We start from the raw sequence: 16,065 nt of genomic DNA on the forward strand, positions 1-16,065 counted from the left end.
CTCCAAGAAAAGTCTACTCTATCTAGTCAGACAACCAGGGAAAGAAAGGACAGTCTAGCAGAAAAGAAAATATTTTGTTAATACCCATTCTAATCCAGCTAAACACCAAAAGAAAAACTGCCCCAATAACCTAGTTTCAATGGGGCAGAGCAGGGAACTGGACTTCTAGTCCCACCCACGACAGTGAGACAGGAAGAGCTGGTCCTTTACTTCCCCCACCAGAGTGGTGTCAGTGGGGCCAAATGATAAGCTAAATGTCTACCCCTATATGGCAGCAAAGAGAAAGAATGAAATGGTACAAGCAGTGCTACTCGACACCACGCTTCCCCTCACCCCAGTGTCAGTTGGCAGTTTCTCAAAAAGCTAAATATAAATGTACCATACAACCTAACAATTTCACTTCCAAGAGGAATGAAGACATGTTCACATAGAGACCTGTGCATAAATGTTCATAGCAGCTTTATTCACAATAATGAAAACATTTCAACATTACCATCAACTGGTAAGTAGAAAACAAAAATGTGCTATATCCATGCAATAAAATACTAAATAATGATTAAAAAGGAATGAACTAATGATACATGGTACAACAAGGATAAACCTCAAAAAACATTATGGTAAGTAAAAGAGACCAGATACAAAAACACATAGCAAATTATTCTATTTATAGAAATTGTCCAAAAAAAGGTAAATCTATAAAGCAAATTATAGTTGCCTAAGGCTAGGGGTGGGAGCAGGAATTGATCTCAAATGGACATAAGGGACCTTTTGGGGTAACAAAAACATTGTAGATAGGATTGTGGATGGCTGCATAAGTCTATAATTTATTAAAAATCACTGAATCACTCACAATAGTAAATAAATAAATTTAATGGTATGTAAATTAGATCTCAATAAACTTGTTAAAAAAACAGAATAGTATAATGAGCAACCATATTACCCATCACCTAGATTCAAAAATTATGAACTCATGGCCAATCCTGCACCCATAACCCCACTTCAGTTTTTGTCCTCCCATTTATTTTATAGTAAAAGTCATGTCTTTCATTGCAAATCTTTATAAGATTCATACTGTTGAAGATAAAGATTTTTTTAAACATAACTACAATACCATTATCACAGCTAAAAATACATATTAAAACACAAGTGCTAAAATTGATACTTTGCTTGGACATTTTAAATAATCCTTTGTTGCTCTCAGTTTTCAGTTCCCTCTTCTATCTTTATAAACATACCACAATTAATACCTGATAGTTTCAATATCCAAAGCCTTTTAGGTCTGATTCTGAAGGTTGTATACATACACGCACACAGCTTACATAAATATACAGGGAGAAAGAGTGTGTTGGATTGTGGGGTACGAAGAAAGGAGGGAAGTAGTGAAGAAGGGAGGGAGAGAATAAAATAAATGAGGCAAAATATTGAAAACTAGTGAATCTGAGTAGAGAGCAAGTGGGAGTTCTCTCTACTACTCTTCCAACTTTTCTCTAAGTCTATAATTACTTTTAACATTTAAAAAAGAGAATATAATGAAGTCAGTGTTTAAATAACAGATAGAACACTGGCTATATAAAACAGAAATATGCATGCCATGCCGGAGACCCAGGTTTGATTCCTGCTGCCTGCCCATGCAAAAAACAAAAAAAACACAAATATATAATTATTCTATCATGGGAAATGGGAAATAAATCCATGACGAGACAGTTACCACTGTCTTATACAGTTATCACTCACCAACTATTTCAGTATCATATACATTTGTGGCTATAAATACAATCTAATCTATTTGAATTCCCTATTAATGACAGGTTACAGAACTGCATACAGTCACATAGCATCCTAACAGTAAAAGCCATAGAGGTGAGATTTTTGGGCAAATGTTTTGGGAAGAAAACATACAGATAAACCAATAAAGCACTCCAACGTTAAATTCTGGCCTCCTTCAAGGTCAGCCCAATACCAAGGAGTGGAAGTACACAGAGGAATCAACACAGGTGGAACATGTGTGCCAGGTGGTTCCCAGCTTCTCGGAAATACAAATTCAGCAGATAACATAAACTCCCTAACTCTACTGTAAATGCTAGTGCATAAATCGCAATATATTTCTTTTGGGGGGAGTCTATTTGTTATCTAGCTTCTCAGAGTGTCAAAATATTAGTTACAATGGACAACGATTGTTAAGTATTATTAAGGCCACTGCAGGTTTAAAATTAAAAATACAAATGAGGCAAGGGAGGAGGGGATTAAGAGTGAAAGCCTCTTTGCTTGCATTTCTTGACAGAACTTTTAATTTTAAACTCAGCAAGAAACAAGATAATGACTGCAAAGAGCCAGGAAGGAGTCTAAAGAGGTTTATTTCAAACCAGTTTCCTCAGGATCATACATAGGCAGCTGAAAGTCAAGACAATTTTAGACCAATGAATGTATGTTATTGATGAATAAAGAGCTCCAAACCAATTAAACCTTATTTCCCGCACAGTCTCTAATTTATTATATTCTAATTTATTCTGCACAAATTTTTCTCTGAAGTATAAGTTACAGAGACAGTATTTGTAGTAATGTTTTCAAGTATTTTCCCTTCTGGCTATGTAAAAAGGAAAATGGTATGCCATACAAAAATTATGTAACACTTGCAACAAAAATAAGATAATGATACAATTATTTCTTTCACTTACTTCTTAAGGTTTTAAATCTTAATTGTAAATGTGGGAGGCATACACTTTCTATCAGAGCCAGTAATTCTGCTACAGGCATCCTCACAAATAAAATCTAAAACTTCCATGTGAGGTCATTAAACTATTCCTAGGGCACCCTTTACTCTAAAAGCTTCTGTGAACTATTGAAGTTCTAATTTGAATAATTGCATTCCACCTACATATATTCCCTCTGTAGTTTCAATTGTACTCAATATCAGTCTTCATTTCCTGAGTTAAATTGCTGTTGAGTAATATGGTGCTTCTTTAAAAAAAAAAAAAAAGCTCTACTTTCAAAAGTAACCTTTCAGCAACCGGTAGAAGTGATTCATGTGCTCTAGAGGGGAAGAGGTCAGTATGAATAATCATTAACCAACAATTTCTGCCAGTATTCACTGTGTGCAGAGTATTGCAAAAGGTGTTTCTCGTCTAATAAAACGATGTATCTTACAAATTTATAAAAAATCAAATGATTCATACACTGAATCCTATTTTCCATTTAATTATATCATTGTATCATTAAAAACTTTATTTTCACTTATGACGTAGCCTTCAACTAGCTGTGACTCCCACTGATCACCTCAATTCATCTAGTCAGATACTTACAAAATTGTAAATTAACACTAAAAAATGTAAACCTAAAAAAAGAACCACTGAGTAGTACTTTAAAAAGTCAAGATTTATTTTTCTTATAAGAGGGTATGATGGTTTGGAGATTTTATGAACCCCAGAAAAGATCATGTTCTTAAAGTTAATCCATTCCTGTGGGTGTAGACCTGTTGTGGGTAAACCTTTTGATTCAGTTCTTTCAGTTGAGGCATGCCCCCAGGTGGGTTATTTGGTTTTTTATCAGTTTTATTGAGATACATTTACACAGCATACAATCCACCAAAGTATAAAATCAATGGTTGGCAGTTTATCATCACATAGTTGTGTAGTCATCACCACAATCAACTTTAGAACACTTTCATTTTTAAGATGAAAAATTTTCATGTATCTGCAGCAAACCTGGCTTTAGTCCAGACTAGCATTTGGGAATGATGCTATATAATACTTTCTTCACTATCTTCTTCACTGCAGATAAACCTCATCCTTTCAGAAAACAGCCAAATTCTTATGAGCAAACACCATATCTTACATTTTTTTATGAATTTCCTTGGCTCTTAGCACATACCATGAATCTAATATATTCAGTGAGAGACTGTTGGGATAAAACCATGAAGACTGGGATACTACAACTGGCACATGACCCTCTGGAATATTATCAGATCCAAGGTAAGTAGGTTGTATGATCTGGAAAGATCTGTCTCAGGACAGTGATAATTGTGTAGCCAAACAGCACCAACAAAATTGGAGAAAATTATTATAAACCTGATTATTTGTTACCAAAGGACACATACCTATGAATGGATTCAAAGGGGATCTAGGGACCACAAGGAATCTGGGTGACTCTGGAGAAGGCAATTTTAATTGGAAATGAAGGCTCTAACTCAAAAGCTCAGCAAAGAAAAATCTAATTCTCCCTAAGGACTGAGTCAAGAGGAAGCTGCCAGGAATTTAAAATCAAAAAGGCAAGAAATGTCATTCCTAATTGTGTTAAATTAAATTACATTCAAGAATAAAGCCATGTACCTGTAAATGTTTACCATATCCGTGTAAGAAAAGATTTTTTGTACTCAAAGTAACCAATTTGCTGTGGCCTAGTATCCCACTATGGAGGGAAACCCAAGAAACCAGGGTTGAGGTCAAATCCACTTACTTGTCTAAGAGAAGGCCTTCACAATCCAAATGGTGGAAGTAGAAGTAAATATTCAGACAGCCCTGCTATAGATCTTTAGCTATTCATGCACCCTAAGAACCTGCTAACTTTCCTTATTTCACTAAGAGAACTCAGAGAGAGGTCTGATTTTCCATATAAGAACTTCAATAAATAATTTCATTCTCAGGCTGTTAAAGATGATGTCTATGCCCTTAAACAGTTCTAAATGAAAAAGGAAAAAAACTAAGCTTTGTATTATCTGTTGTGCTGGTTTGAGGTTGCTGTATACTCCAGAAAAGCCATATTATTTTTACTAGTCTAATCTTGTGGGGGCAGACTTATTGTTAGGGTGGTATCTTTTTGATTAAGTTGTTTGCATGAAAATGTGTATCCATCCATTCAAGGTGGGTCTTAATATATTTAATGGAGTCCTTTAAGGGAACCATTTCAGGAAAGCTTCAGAGCCAATACAGACAGAGACATTTAGAAATGCAGAAAGAAAACACCCCCAGAGAAGTGTTTGTAACCAGAAGCCAAAGGGCCTGTGGATGTCAGCCATGTGACTTCCCAGCTGACAGAGGTGTTCTTTGAGTCAAGATATCTTTTTCTGGGTGCCTTAGTTTTAATATTTATCAAACCTTAGAATTGTAACTTGCAACTTAATAAATCCCCTTCATAAAAGCCAACCCATTTCTAGTATATTGCATTCCAGCAGCAGAACTTAAAACATCTGTATAATTTTAAGCTTTTAGAAATTTATATATTCATTTTAGTTGTTTGTTTTACACAGTTATTTAGAACAGTATATGAACTTAATATATGCTAAAAATAGAAGAAACTGTATCATATTACAAATGTAAATTCTTCTTAAATGCATAAACTTACTTAAACAGCTAGGCTGAAGGCATCAATGTTATTCCATAATTCTACTCATGCATAACTTTTGGAAATCTCTAGTCCAAAATTCTTCCAATATAAACTGCAGCTAATCTTTTCAATCAGCTATTTGCTTACAGAGCACACTAGGATATCTGGGCTCGGTGCTCTAGACTTTTCTACATAGTAAAAGTATATATTGATAGAGTAAATGAATTTGTCCTAAACCCATCTTGTAATGAAAAAAGAACTTACCAATAACTGTACTAATAATTTGGTTTTAAAGGAATATTCAAATACAGATATTTAATTAAGGTATCTTAAAATTCTAGGTCATGTCCACAGAAAATAGTGTCATTGAATAAATTTCCCTTAGAATCTCCATTTGTTAGTCTCAGAAAATACCAAAACATAAACACAGAGAACTAATAATTATATTTATTTACCCCTACTCTTATTATAGTATGACTGCATTAGAAAAACTTATAAAAAATAAAGAAATACAGAAAAGTTTTTTTATCTTAAAAGGCCTTTGTCCCAATATGGAAATAATAAACAGATATCTCATTTCTAGCACTTGGGAAACAATGGAACACATGCTTGAAAGAATGAAGTTGGGCTAGTTTTCACCTGCATTGATGCTCCTTCCACTCTTGCCACACAGGCAACCCGATCCAGGAAAGTCACTGCCACAGGCACTGCCACAAAGAAACCTTTACAAAAGGCCTTGAAGTACCTTCGCGCCCAGCCTTGTGATTGTGCCATACCTAAATATATGAAGAAAACAAATGTGAAATTAGCCTCAAGATGGATACAAACAGCCAAAAATAAATAAGGAGTTCAAGGAAAGCATACTCTTCTCTTATATATTTCACATTCATCCTTGCAGTCATTAGAATAAATTTGACTAAAAGTCCCAAGGCAAATAAATAAATTAATTCAGGTTAATTCTTTTCAAGTTAATTTGTCTTAGCTCAAATCCATTTGATAACTTCAGTGGAAAACTTCTACCCACAAGGCAATAAGAAAAAAAAAAAAAGTATTCCAAAAGTTAAGTCCCTTTTTGTTGCTGACTATTATGGTGGAGATGCTCACTGTATCACTGATATTTCTCTCCTCTGCTAAGTAAGGGAAGTTTCAACGTGACATATGACTGAACAACTAAAGACCGTATTTCACAGCCTCCCTTGCAGTTAGGTGTAACCATGTGACCAGGTTTTATCAGAGGCACATGAGAAGAAATGCTAAACATAACTTCTAGGCTGTGCCCTTAAAAGGAGCATGCCCTCTCTTTCTGTTCCCCATTGTAGGATATCTGGAATAAGCACATGGGAGTAGGTAGGTAACAGCCCTCTCCAACTATGAAACAAAAGCTACAAGTTACAGATGCAACAAAATAGAAGAATCCTAGTCCCTACACCATGGAGATACCATATGTACCCTGTATTGCTTACATTTAGACTGTTAAATGAAAGATAAATATAATTTTCTATCCCATTTAAGCCACTGTTCCATTGACCTTTGTTAGAGTAGCCAAACAGGGAGAAAAAAAAACACCTCTGCTGGCCGGGAAAGATAAATGAACAGTTTATTCACCTCATGTGCTACCCAGGCCTGGGAAGAAATGAGGGAAGCAAGGCACAGAGGTCTCCTGACCTCTTCCTCCTTAGAGCATAGGACTAGATCAGAGAAAATGAAAAATTCCCTAACATAACACACAAGCCTAAAACTACAGATCAGTTTGCCTCCATGCTGATCTAAGATTTCTTGTCCTCTGGAGGCAGATCCAGAATGGTCTAGGAGAACAATTCAGACCAAGTATCTGCCAGAAAGGCATATATCAAGTCATTATTTTGTCTTTTCCTTTTTTAAGTTCCCAAAAGTCACATTACCAATGAGAGCACTGTTGTGATAATATTGACATTACAAAAAGGAAAAGAAGGAGTAAAAAGATAAGAACATCAGAAGGAAAGGAAAAATATTAAGAAATATATTTATGAAGAAGGAGGAGAAATAAGTAAATATAAAGAAGCAGAAAAACCACAGTCAAATTCTGTTCAGATACTCTGTTCTGAAGTATACAATACAATAGCTGATAAACTCTACAATATAAATTTGAAATGTGGGACAAGAGAAACATGCAATGAAAGGGTGCTACTGCCTATATGACAAATTGTTGTAGTTATGGGGCCACTAGCAAATAGTTTCATTCAAAAGACCCCACACTCTCATTTTATTTTGAAGGAATTTTTCCTTGTGAAGACACATAGAAGAAAGTATAGCATGAGGAACTCATAGTCTTCTGACTCTAACAAAGCAAAAGAATTCTCCAGATGCATCAATCTAGAACAGTGGGTTTCAAACTTTGTTGACAATCTCTCACATTAAGAAATACATTTCATATAGCAACCCAGTACACACACACACACACACACACACACACACACACACACACATTTGCAACAGAAGTGATTGAAAAGCTTCACAATATAATATTTATTCTATTATTAAAATACTAGTTGCAAATCACTAAATTGATTTTTATAACCCAGTGAAGGTTCATGAAATGAAGTTTGATCTAAACTGATCTAAAAATAACCCAATCACTAATCTCTGTAAAAAATTTAATATATCACAGGCAAAGAATAAGTAATAAAAACCTGAATTGGATAATTCTCAATGGCTTACTCTTATGAGTTGAATCAAGTATCCCAAAAAGATACACTGAAGTCCTAATCCTGATACCTGTAAATGTAACTTATTTGGAAATGGGGTCATTGTAGATAGAATCAGCGAAGTTAAAATGAGATCACACTGGAGAAGGATAGGCCCTTAATCCAATATGACTGGTATCCTTAGAAGAAAGGGAAAAGAGATACAGACAGATACCGAGAGAAGATGGCCAGGTGATGACCGAGGCAGAGATGGAAGTGTTCCAAATGTAAGCTAAGGAACACCAAGAATTTCTGGCAAAGCTAGGAAGAAACAAGAGAGGAGTCTCCCCTACAGGTTTCAGAGGGAGCATAGCCATGCTGACACCCCTCAAATTTGGATTAGTAGCCTCCAAAACTGTGAGATAACAAATTTCTGTGCTGTAAGCCACCAAGGTTGTGGTATTTTTAACAGCAGCCTCAGGAAACTAAGATATATACTAGCTGACACCAATAAGGAGGTATGCCAGTTTGAAACTGTCATGTTCTCTGGAAAAGCCATGCTCTTTAATCCTCATTCAATATTGCTGGATGGGATCTTTTTTATTATTTCCATGGAGATGTGGCCCACCCAATTGTAGATGGTAATTTTTGATTAGGTGGTTTCCATGGAGATGTGCCTCCACCCATTCAAGATGAGGTTGCTTACTGGAGCCCTTTAAGAAGGAACCAGGGACCTTCAGAGATGCAGAAAGAAAACACCCCCAGGGAAGGCTTATGAAATGAGAGAAAGCCAGCAGAGTAACCATGTGCCTTTCCAGCTGAGAGAAACCCTGAACGTCATCTGCCCTTTCTTTGGAGTTAAGGAATCTTTTTCTGGATGCCTTACTTTTGACACTTTCACAGTCTTAAAACTACAAACTTGCAACTTAATAAATTCCCTTTTTAAAAGCCATTCCATTTCTGGTATATTGCATTCTTTCAGCTTCAACAAACTAAAACAGGAGGGTTATACACATGCCTGGTAAAGAATAAAGTCCAGTAATAATATTCCTTCTGAATATTTTCCAAAATACAAATAAACTCAAAGACTCCAGACTGTGAAATATCCTAATCCATAAATAATTTATTCAGTGTTCCCATGTACACAGATTTTAAAAAAAAAAAAAAAAAGCAGTCATTGTGTAAAAGAGAAAGGAACCAGCTCTAAAATAAAAAACCAACTCCCCATTTACAAGTTTGATAGATTCAAATGTATTTAAATGGTCAAGACTTATGCTTGAGTTGCACACAGCAACCAGATACTCAACCCTAGGGCTGTTTCCCAAGCTTGCTTTGGCTGACCTATCTAAAAATGCAGCCTGACACTTGAACTCAGACCTCCAAAATCAAACAACCGAGGTGATTCCCCAAATCAGGCAACTTCAGAAAATATTTAGATGTTTAAGGTCAACTGTTTACTGACTTTCTCAGACCCAAAATAAGAACAGGAGAAAAATCTGGGAAGGAATTATCAACTTGAATATCTAGGAAAGAATTATCAACTTGAACATCTCCTCACACCCATGTTTAGTTTGCCTCCTTACTAGATCAAGAAAGTATTATCTGAAGAAAGGACTTTATATGGAAAATTAACACTACCACCAGACTCTGTTTTTTAACCTCTACCTGGTTCAAACAGAAAGTGACTTCCTGGGGACTACGCCTTTGCCCCTGCTTGGGCAGTTCAAACACTCATCGACCTATTTGTTCATTCCCTGGCTCATTCATTTTAATCACTAAAATTTACTAAGGGTCTTTCTTCCATAGCCATTGTGCTAAGTACCAGAGATACATAAAACAGTGAGCAAAAGCAGCCTCAGTCCCTGCTCTCATTGAATTTTTTCAACCCACTAAGGAATGACAAGGGTCAATGAGATAATCACAGAAACACATATAAATTTACAGTTGTATGAAGTGCAATAAGATACAGAGAGGTCAAATATCTCTGTGGAAGGGACTGAAATAAAAGATGAGTAGGAGTTTTTAGACAACAGATTGTGGGGTAGGTAGCATTCCAGGGAGCACCACCTAGCAACTTTAAGAAAGCTAGTAGCTAAAGCACAGATAAAAGGGAAAGCACAGTGTGAGTGGGAGGAAGTAGTGTAAACACTAGACAAGACAGGACCTCACAAGCCTAGCAAAGGATTTTGCAGTCAATGAGAAATAACTGAAATGTTTTAGTACAAAGTGGAATGTTTATATTTGCATTTTAAATGCTCATTCTAGCTGAACAAGTAGACCGGACAAGAATGGATACAGAGACCAGATTATTCTAGTGGTCCAATGCAAGAAATGATGGTAGGTTGAACCAGGGTGATGGTGGTGGAGATGGACTGAAATGGACAGATTTAACATACCTATTTTGGAGGTTAAACTGACAAGATCTGTTGGATGGGGGAGAGGGAAGGAGATCAGAGAAGGAAGTGCTAAGAAACAGCAGTGACCTATCCAAGCACTGCTTCTTTGTCACTCACTTGAATTACATTCCAGGGAACTAAGCATATGCTCATAATTCAACACCTCAAACTTTTATTGAATCCTACTGAGTATCAAGGCCCTGGGTTAGGTACAACGGATAGAACAGAGAACAATGCATCTCTGCCCTGGAGGAGTTACATCCCAGGAAATACTGCTCCTGCACAACTATTTCTAATGGAGAAAAGTTCCCAGGCCCCTGGAAGACATAAGCACATAGAGCTAGGGAGTTTACCCATCAGAAAATGACCAGGGAAAGTTTCCCAAAGGAAATGGCATTTGAAGGGTAAAAAGTAGGCATTTCTGGCAAAAGGATCAGTATGTATGAAAGCCTTGGGGCAAAATAAAATGTGGCAATTTAAGGAACTAAAAGAAGTTCAGTTTGGATGGAATATAAATATATATATATATACATATATATATATATACACATATATATATATATATATATATATATATATAAAATGTATTATGGTCATTTCAATTCATTTATTTATTGAGTACCAAGCACCAAAACTAAGGGCAGAGGATATAAAGATGGCTTGGCATACAAAGGATGATACCATATTAAAAGTCTCACAAAACAGTACTTTACATTTTCTACATAAATGTACATATGTATATAAGTTTTTAAAATGGAATATTTGTATCATTGTTTCAAATGTTTAATAAACACTCATCTCTCACTTGTGCAATTAATAAAATCAGAAAGAGAAAGAAAGAAAAACAGAACTTTCAAAATGCTAAGAGTGGCTTATTCCAGATGTTGGAAATGTGAATAATACCTATTTTCGTCTATGAACTTTTTTTTTGTATGCTGTGTGGCAGGGTCACATTTCATTATTTTTCCATGTGAGTATCCCATTATTGCAGCACCACCTGTTGAATTTTTGTCTGTTTGGTTTTTTGTCTGTTGGCTTTCTTGTTTATTTTTAGGAAGTGCATAGACCAGGAATCGAACCTGGGTCTCCCACATCGCAGGTTAGAATTCTACCACTGAACTACCCGTGCACCACCCTGCTCATTTTTGACATTTAAAAAACAAAAGATGATCCCTGACTTAGGAAGTCACTTCAATATGTAGATAATGTGGGGTAACCCTAGCCTTAGATCTCTTTTCCGTCATGATAAACATACTGTATTTTCTCAGTCCTATGTCTCTGCTGCTCTAAGCAGAACAAAAAATGATTAAGATTCTTCCCTATTTATTCTGCACTCAATACACCTAACTGACTGCAATTCTTTCATAAGGCCAATGTGGACTATAAAGGAACACTGCATATTTTTGAACACTTTTGAGACCTTGAAGAGCCTTAGAAATTCTTACCTTCCTACTCCCTTATAATAAGCACTTGCTTAAACAGGAAAATATGCTGACAATTAATTTTACAACCAACTTGACTATTTTCAATAATTAATAAACTGGCTCCAAACATTTAAGCCTATATTTATTTAAAGATTAAGCAAAAATATATCTTCGTTACCAGGCCACATAGGCTTAAACAACCAGGAATACCTATACCCAAAAACAAAAAAAAAACAAAAAAAAGGACAGAACAAAACAAATGCAAATTAAAAAAATTTTTTTTCTAAAGCTCTGTGGCTCTTAGAAAAAGCAACAAACATTTTATCTAATGAAAATATATGTGTTCTCTTTGCTGTTGACCATGCCCTGCATGCACGGACCTTTAGTAAATAACTAGGGACATCTTCAGGAGAGAAACAAAGAATGCTTCAGACATGATGGTGCCACAGCTATCCCAGTTATAAGGTAGCACGTATGATTACAATGTAAACTAAGCAAACAAACAAAAAAAACATTAATAGAAGTTGCATCAAATTCAGATTCCCACCATCTTGAGCCTCCCCTTCTTTCTCAATAACTGCTCTCCTATATATCCCTAGTCTTTTCAGTTACTGTGTCTCCCAGGAATGAGCAAGGTATAATGAGAGTCAAGGGCCCGGAGGTGGAGTCCTCTCAGCCGGCATAGCTGCATGACTTTGAGCAACTCACCTCGGGGCCTCGGTTTCCTCATCTACAAAAAAAGAGAGAGTTAGGTTCAATTTGTAAAGTCTAGAAAAGTCTTCTAGGTTCAACATTCTTTATTTCCATAATTTTTAAAATTGTTTTTTAATTGTTTCTCCAAGATCTGGGCAGATACTAAAATAAAAGAAAGGATATTACTGACCATGAAAAGATATGAAGTTAGTTGCCTTTTAGGTTTGAGAAAAGAAAAAAAGAGCTAAATATTATTAAACAGTTGAAAAGGGCAGCAAGAGTGGAAACTGGAAACAGTGCAACTCATGTAAAAAGAACATTTTAAATATAAAGACCACAAAGTAGCAGTTTTTTTCACTTTCCCACAGCTCCAGGGTTAAACAGGCCACTGCCACTATTTTCTGGTCAACAAATTCAGGGTGAGGTTTTTCCTACTGAGAAACTCTGAAGGAGTATTTGGGACAGGTGCCTCTCTGGTAGTGTACAGATTCTGCTCCAAGCCAAGGGAGTAACAGGAAAAAATAACAGCTACCCTATGAACAATATACTGTGGTGGCTATTTTCACAGGCTTAAAAGAAAAGGCTCAGCTCAGTCCTGTCCTACCTGAATTGTAAAAGACACCTATATCTCCTAATAACAAAACACTTTTGAAAATTTTCAACTATTAACTACTAAAGAAGTCATAAATAAATGAAGAAATGAACATTACATTTCTATGTCAGGTCAAATCAAATAAAATATCTAAAGCTTTTTGGCACTCATGTTTCATTAGAGTTGATACTATACATTGTCTACCTGAATTGCCAAAGATCATTCAGCCATTCAAAAGATCCATATGTGATCTGGTCTTTTGTTTACACCTTAAATATTTGAAACTACCAGATTAAAAAGCACCTACAGTCCACTTTCTCTGAGAAAATTTCCTTTAAGCAATAGTGTGATACTAAAACCATCTCCTGCAAAAAAGGGAATAATTTTTATCAGTAACCTCATTCTTACAGTAACCAAGTAAGTCATTTAGGTTTAAAACATTGCTCTTGAGTAAATTATTGCTTAAGTAGCCCACCTGGTTCATTGCTGAAGCCCTTACACTGAGAATATTTTAAAATAAGCTTTTAAATTCAGCTGAAGTCATATTTACCATCTGGTATACAGCACCTGCAAGTCAGTTTCTTGGTGATGCTGACCTCAAAGATATGTAAACAATGTAAACTCCTCTCTCTCCCTTAACAACGCGCTTTGACTTGATTATGCATGAATTCATTTAAAATCAGTTTTGAACTTGCTTATATTTTATCCTGTACAAAGACACCAATCACCCATCCATAGCAACCAAGTGATAAACAGTCCTCAAGTTATCCTAATTATAAAGACATTTAAAAGTTGTGTGGGAGGTTTAAAGGTAAGAAGAATATGTTATAAAGCAATATCTTACATAAAATGTAATCTTGTAATTATAATAAGCCTATACATTTGGACAACCAAATCAACATTTATTTATAAGTAGGAAACTATCAAACTATGACTACAAAATACAAAAGCAGAGATGCAAACAAATCTGATGCCCAGCTCCCAACTCATTCAATGTGTTTTTTGATCACCTCCTGTGTATCTGGGCACTGTGCTAAGGGATGATCACAATGTAGCACAAGACAGGCATGCTGCTTGCCTTTAGGAAGCTTGCATTTTCAATCTTTAACAATCAAGTATCTACTCTGTGCTGGTCACCATGCTATGACACCAGAGGTAAAATGACCAAACTATAGTTCCTCCCCAGGGGAACTTAGGACAAGATCACAGGAAACCAGGTGTGGTGGTTAGGTTCAGGTGTCAACTTGGCCAAGTGATGACGCCCTGTTCTGTTCCTGTGGACTTAAATCATCAGTATGTGAAATTCATCTATGGCTGATTACATTTGCAACAGGCTAAGGGAGTACCTTCCGGTGAATAAGGTTTAATTTAATCAGCTGAAGGCTTAAAAGACAGAGGTCAGAACAGAGCTCAATTCAGCAAAGCCCAAGCAGCTCAGCACAGACATTTGGAGATGCAGAAAGGAATCACCCTGGCAGATGGCAGTTGGAACCCAGAAGCCAGGAGAGAAGGCCAGCAGACATCACTGTATGCCTTCCTGTGTAACAGAGAATCTCAGATGAAAGCTAGCTGCCTTTCCTCTGAAGAACTATAATATTTTTTCTTTTTTTTTTTTTTACATGGGCAGGCACTGGGAAACAAACCCAGTTCTCCAGCATGGCAGGCAAGAATTCTGCCACTGAGCCACTGTTGCCCACTCAGAACTATAAATTTTTAGCTAAATATATCACCTTATTAAAAGCCGATACATCTCTGGTGTGTTGCATTCTGGCAGCTTTAGCAATCTAAAACACCAGTAGATGACCTCACATGATCAGCTGTGGATCTCTCCAGCAGCTCCTGGTACCAAAACCTAACTCTGCAAACAGGGCCTAAGTATGTGAAAAAGGAGGAGGCATGTTGCTACATATTTCGTTTCCATATACTACTTTACCTGATTTGCTACCAATGGAACTAAAATTCTTTTAGCTCATCAGTTAGTATTTGTTTGCCCTGTGGTAGTCCACATAAAAAATTTTAAGGACCACTTTGCTCTTTTCACATTACAAATAAATAAAATATTATAGAAACTTGGTCATTTTAGAATGTAAACTCCAGTATCAAATTCTCTATCTTTATTTTGTTTGTTTGTTTGTTTTGGAGGTACAGTTTCTGGGAATCAAACCCGGGTCTCATGCCTGGCAGGCAAGAATTCTACTACCTAGCTCCCAAAGAGGTTATTTTGTTTGTTTGTTTTTTGGAAGTGCAGGCCTGGGAATCAAACCCAGGTTTCCCGTCAAGAAATCTACCATTGAGCTGCCCTTGTACCGCCTTTATCTTTAACTTATCTAACACAGCAGTTCTCATTTCAAAATTCTCAGAAAGGACAAGCTGGCAAGAAAAAATTGTAAAAATAAAGAAAAAGTTACAAAAAACAATAAAGGCAGAAAATACAATGGAGCTAGACATAAAGTTAGTCACAATCTCGCAAAGACGTCCAATTAAAAAGTCACACACTCAAGGAATTAATGACAGAATGCAATATGGGAAAAAAATGCACCTATTGCAAACTATGGACTATAGTTGACAATATTATTTCATCAAGAATAACAAATGTACTATATCAATGTTAAGGGTTAATAACGGGGGGTGGGGATAAGGGGTATGAGATACTTTCATTGGGTTTTTTTTGTTTTTTTTGAGTAATGAAAATGTTCTAAAATTGATTGTGGTGATAAATGTACAACTATGTGATGTACTATGAAGTACTGATTGTATGTTATATGAACATATCTCAATTAAACTGCTTTTTTAAAAAAGGTCAACACTATCAAGAAAAATAAGGGCCCTCTATCTTGATCCAAAATTGTTTGATAGAGAACTGTAACTATCAGCAAACTGATCAGATGAAAACTGACATATTCAGTTTGAAGCCAAGAATATTTGAAAAGCAAATGAATTCTCTACAACTGATAAAGAGATAAAACACACCCAAAACA

At 35.9% G+C, this 16,065-nt stretch overlaps 1 protein-coding gene across 23 annotated transcripts in view; it reads right to left on the bottom strand.

Annotated features, from left to right (window-relative positions):
* Window positions 1-16,065, bottom strand: part of IMMP2L (inner mitochondrial membrane peptidase subunit 2) — a 980,891-nt gene that overhangs the window by 930,292 nt on the left and 34,534 nt on the right. For all 23 annotated transcript variants that reach the window (XM_077168209.1, XM_077168231.1, XM_077168171.1 and 20 more), the window contains one exon: window positions 5,959-6,095. In XM_077168209.1, coding sequence (XP_077024324.1) covers window positions 5,959-6,093 — 135 coding nt within the window. In that variant the 5' untranslated portion in view covers window positions 6,094-6,095. The remainder of the gene's footprint in view (window positions 1-5,958; window positions 6,096-16,065) is intronic.

This window comes from Tamandua tetradactyla, chromosome 1 (genome assembly GCF_023851605.1).
Source record: "Tamandua tetradactyla isolate mTamTet1 chromosome 1, mTamTet1.pri, whole genome shotgun sequence".
NCBI lineage: Eukaryota > Metazoa > Chordata > Mammalia > Pilosa > Myrmecophagidae > Tamandua > Tamandua tetradactyla.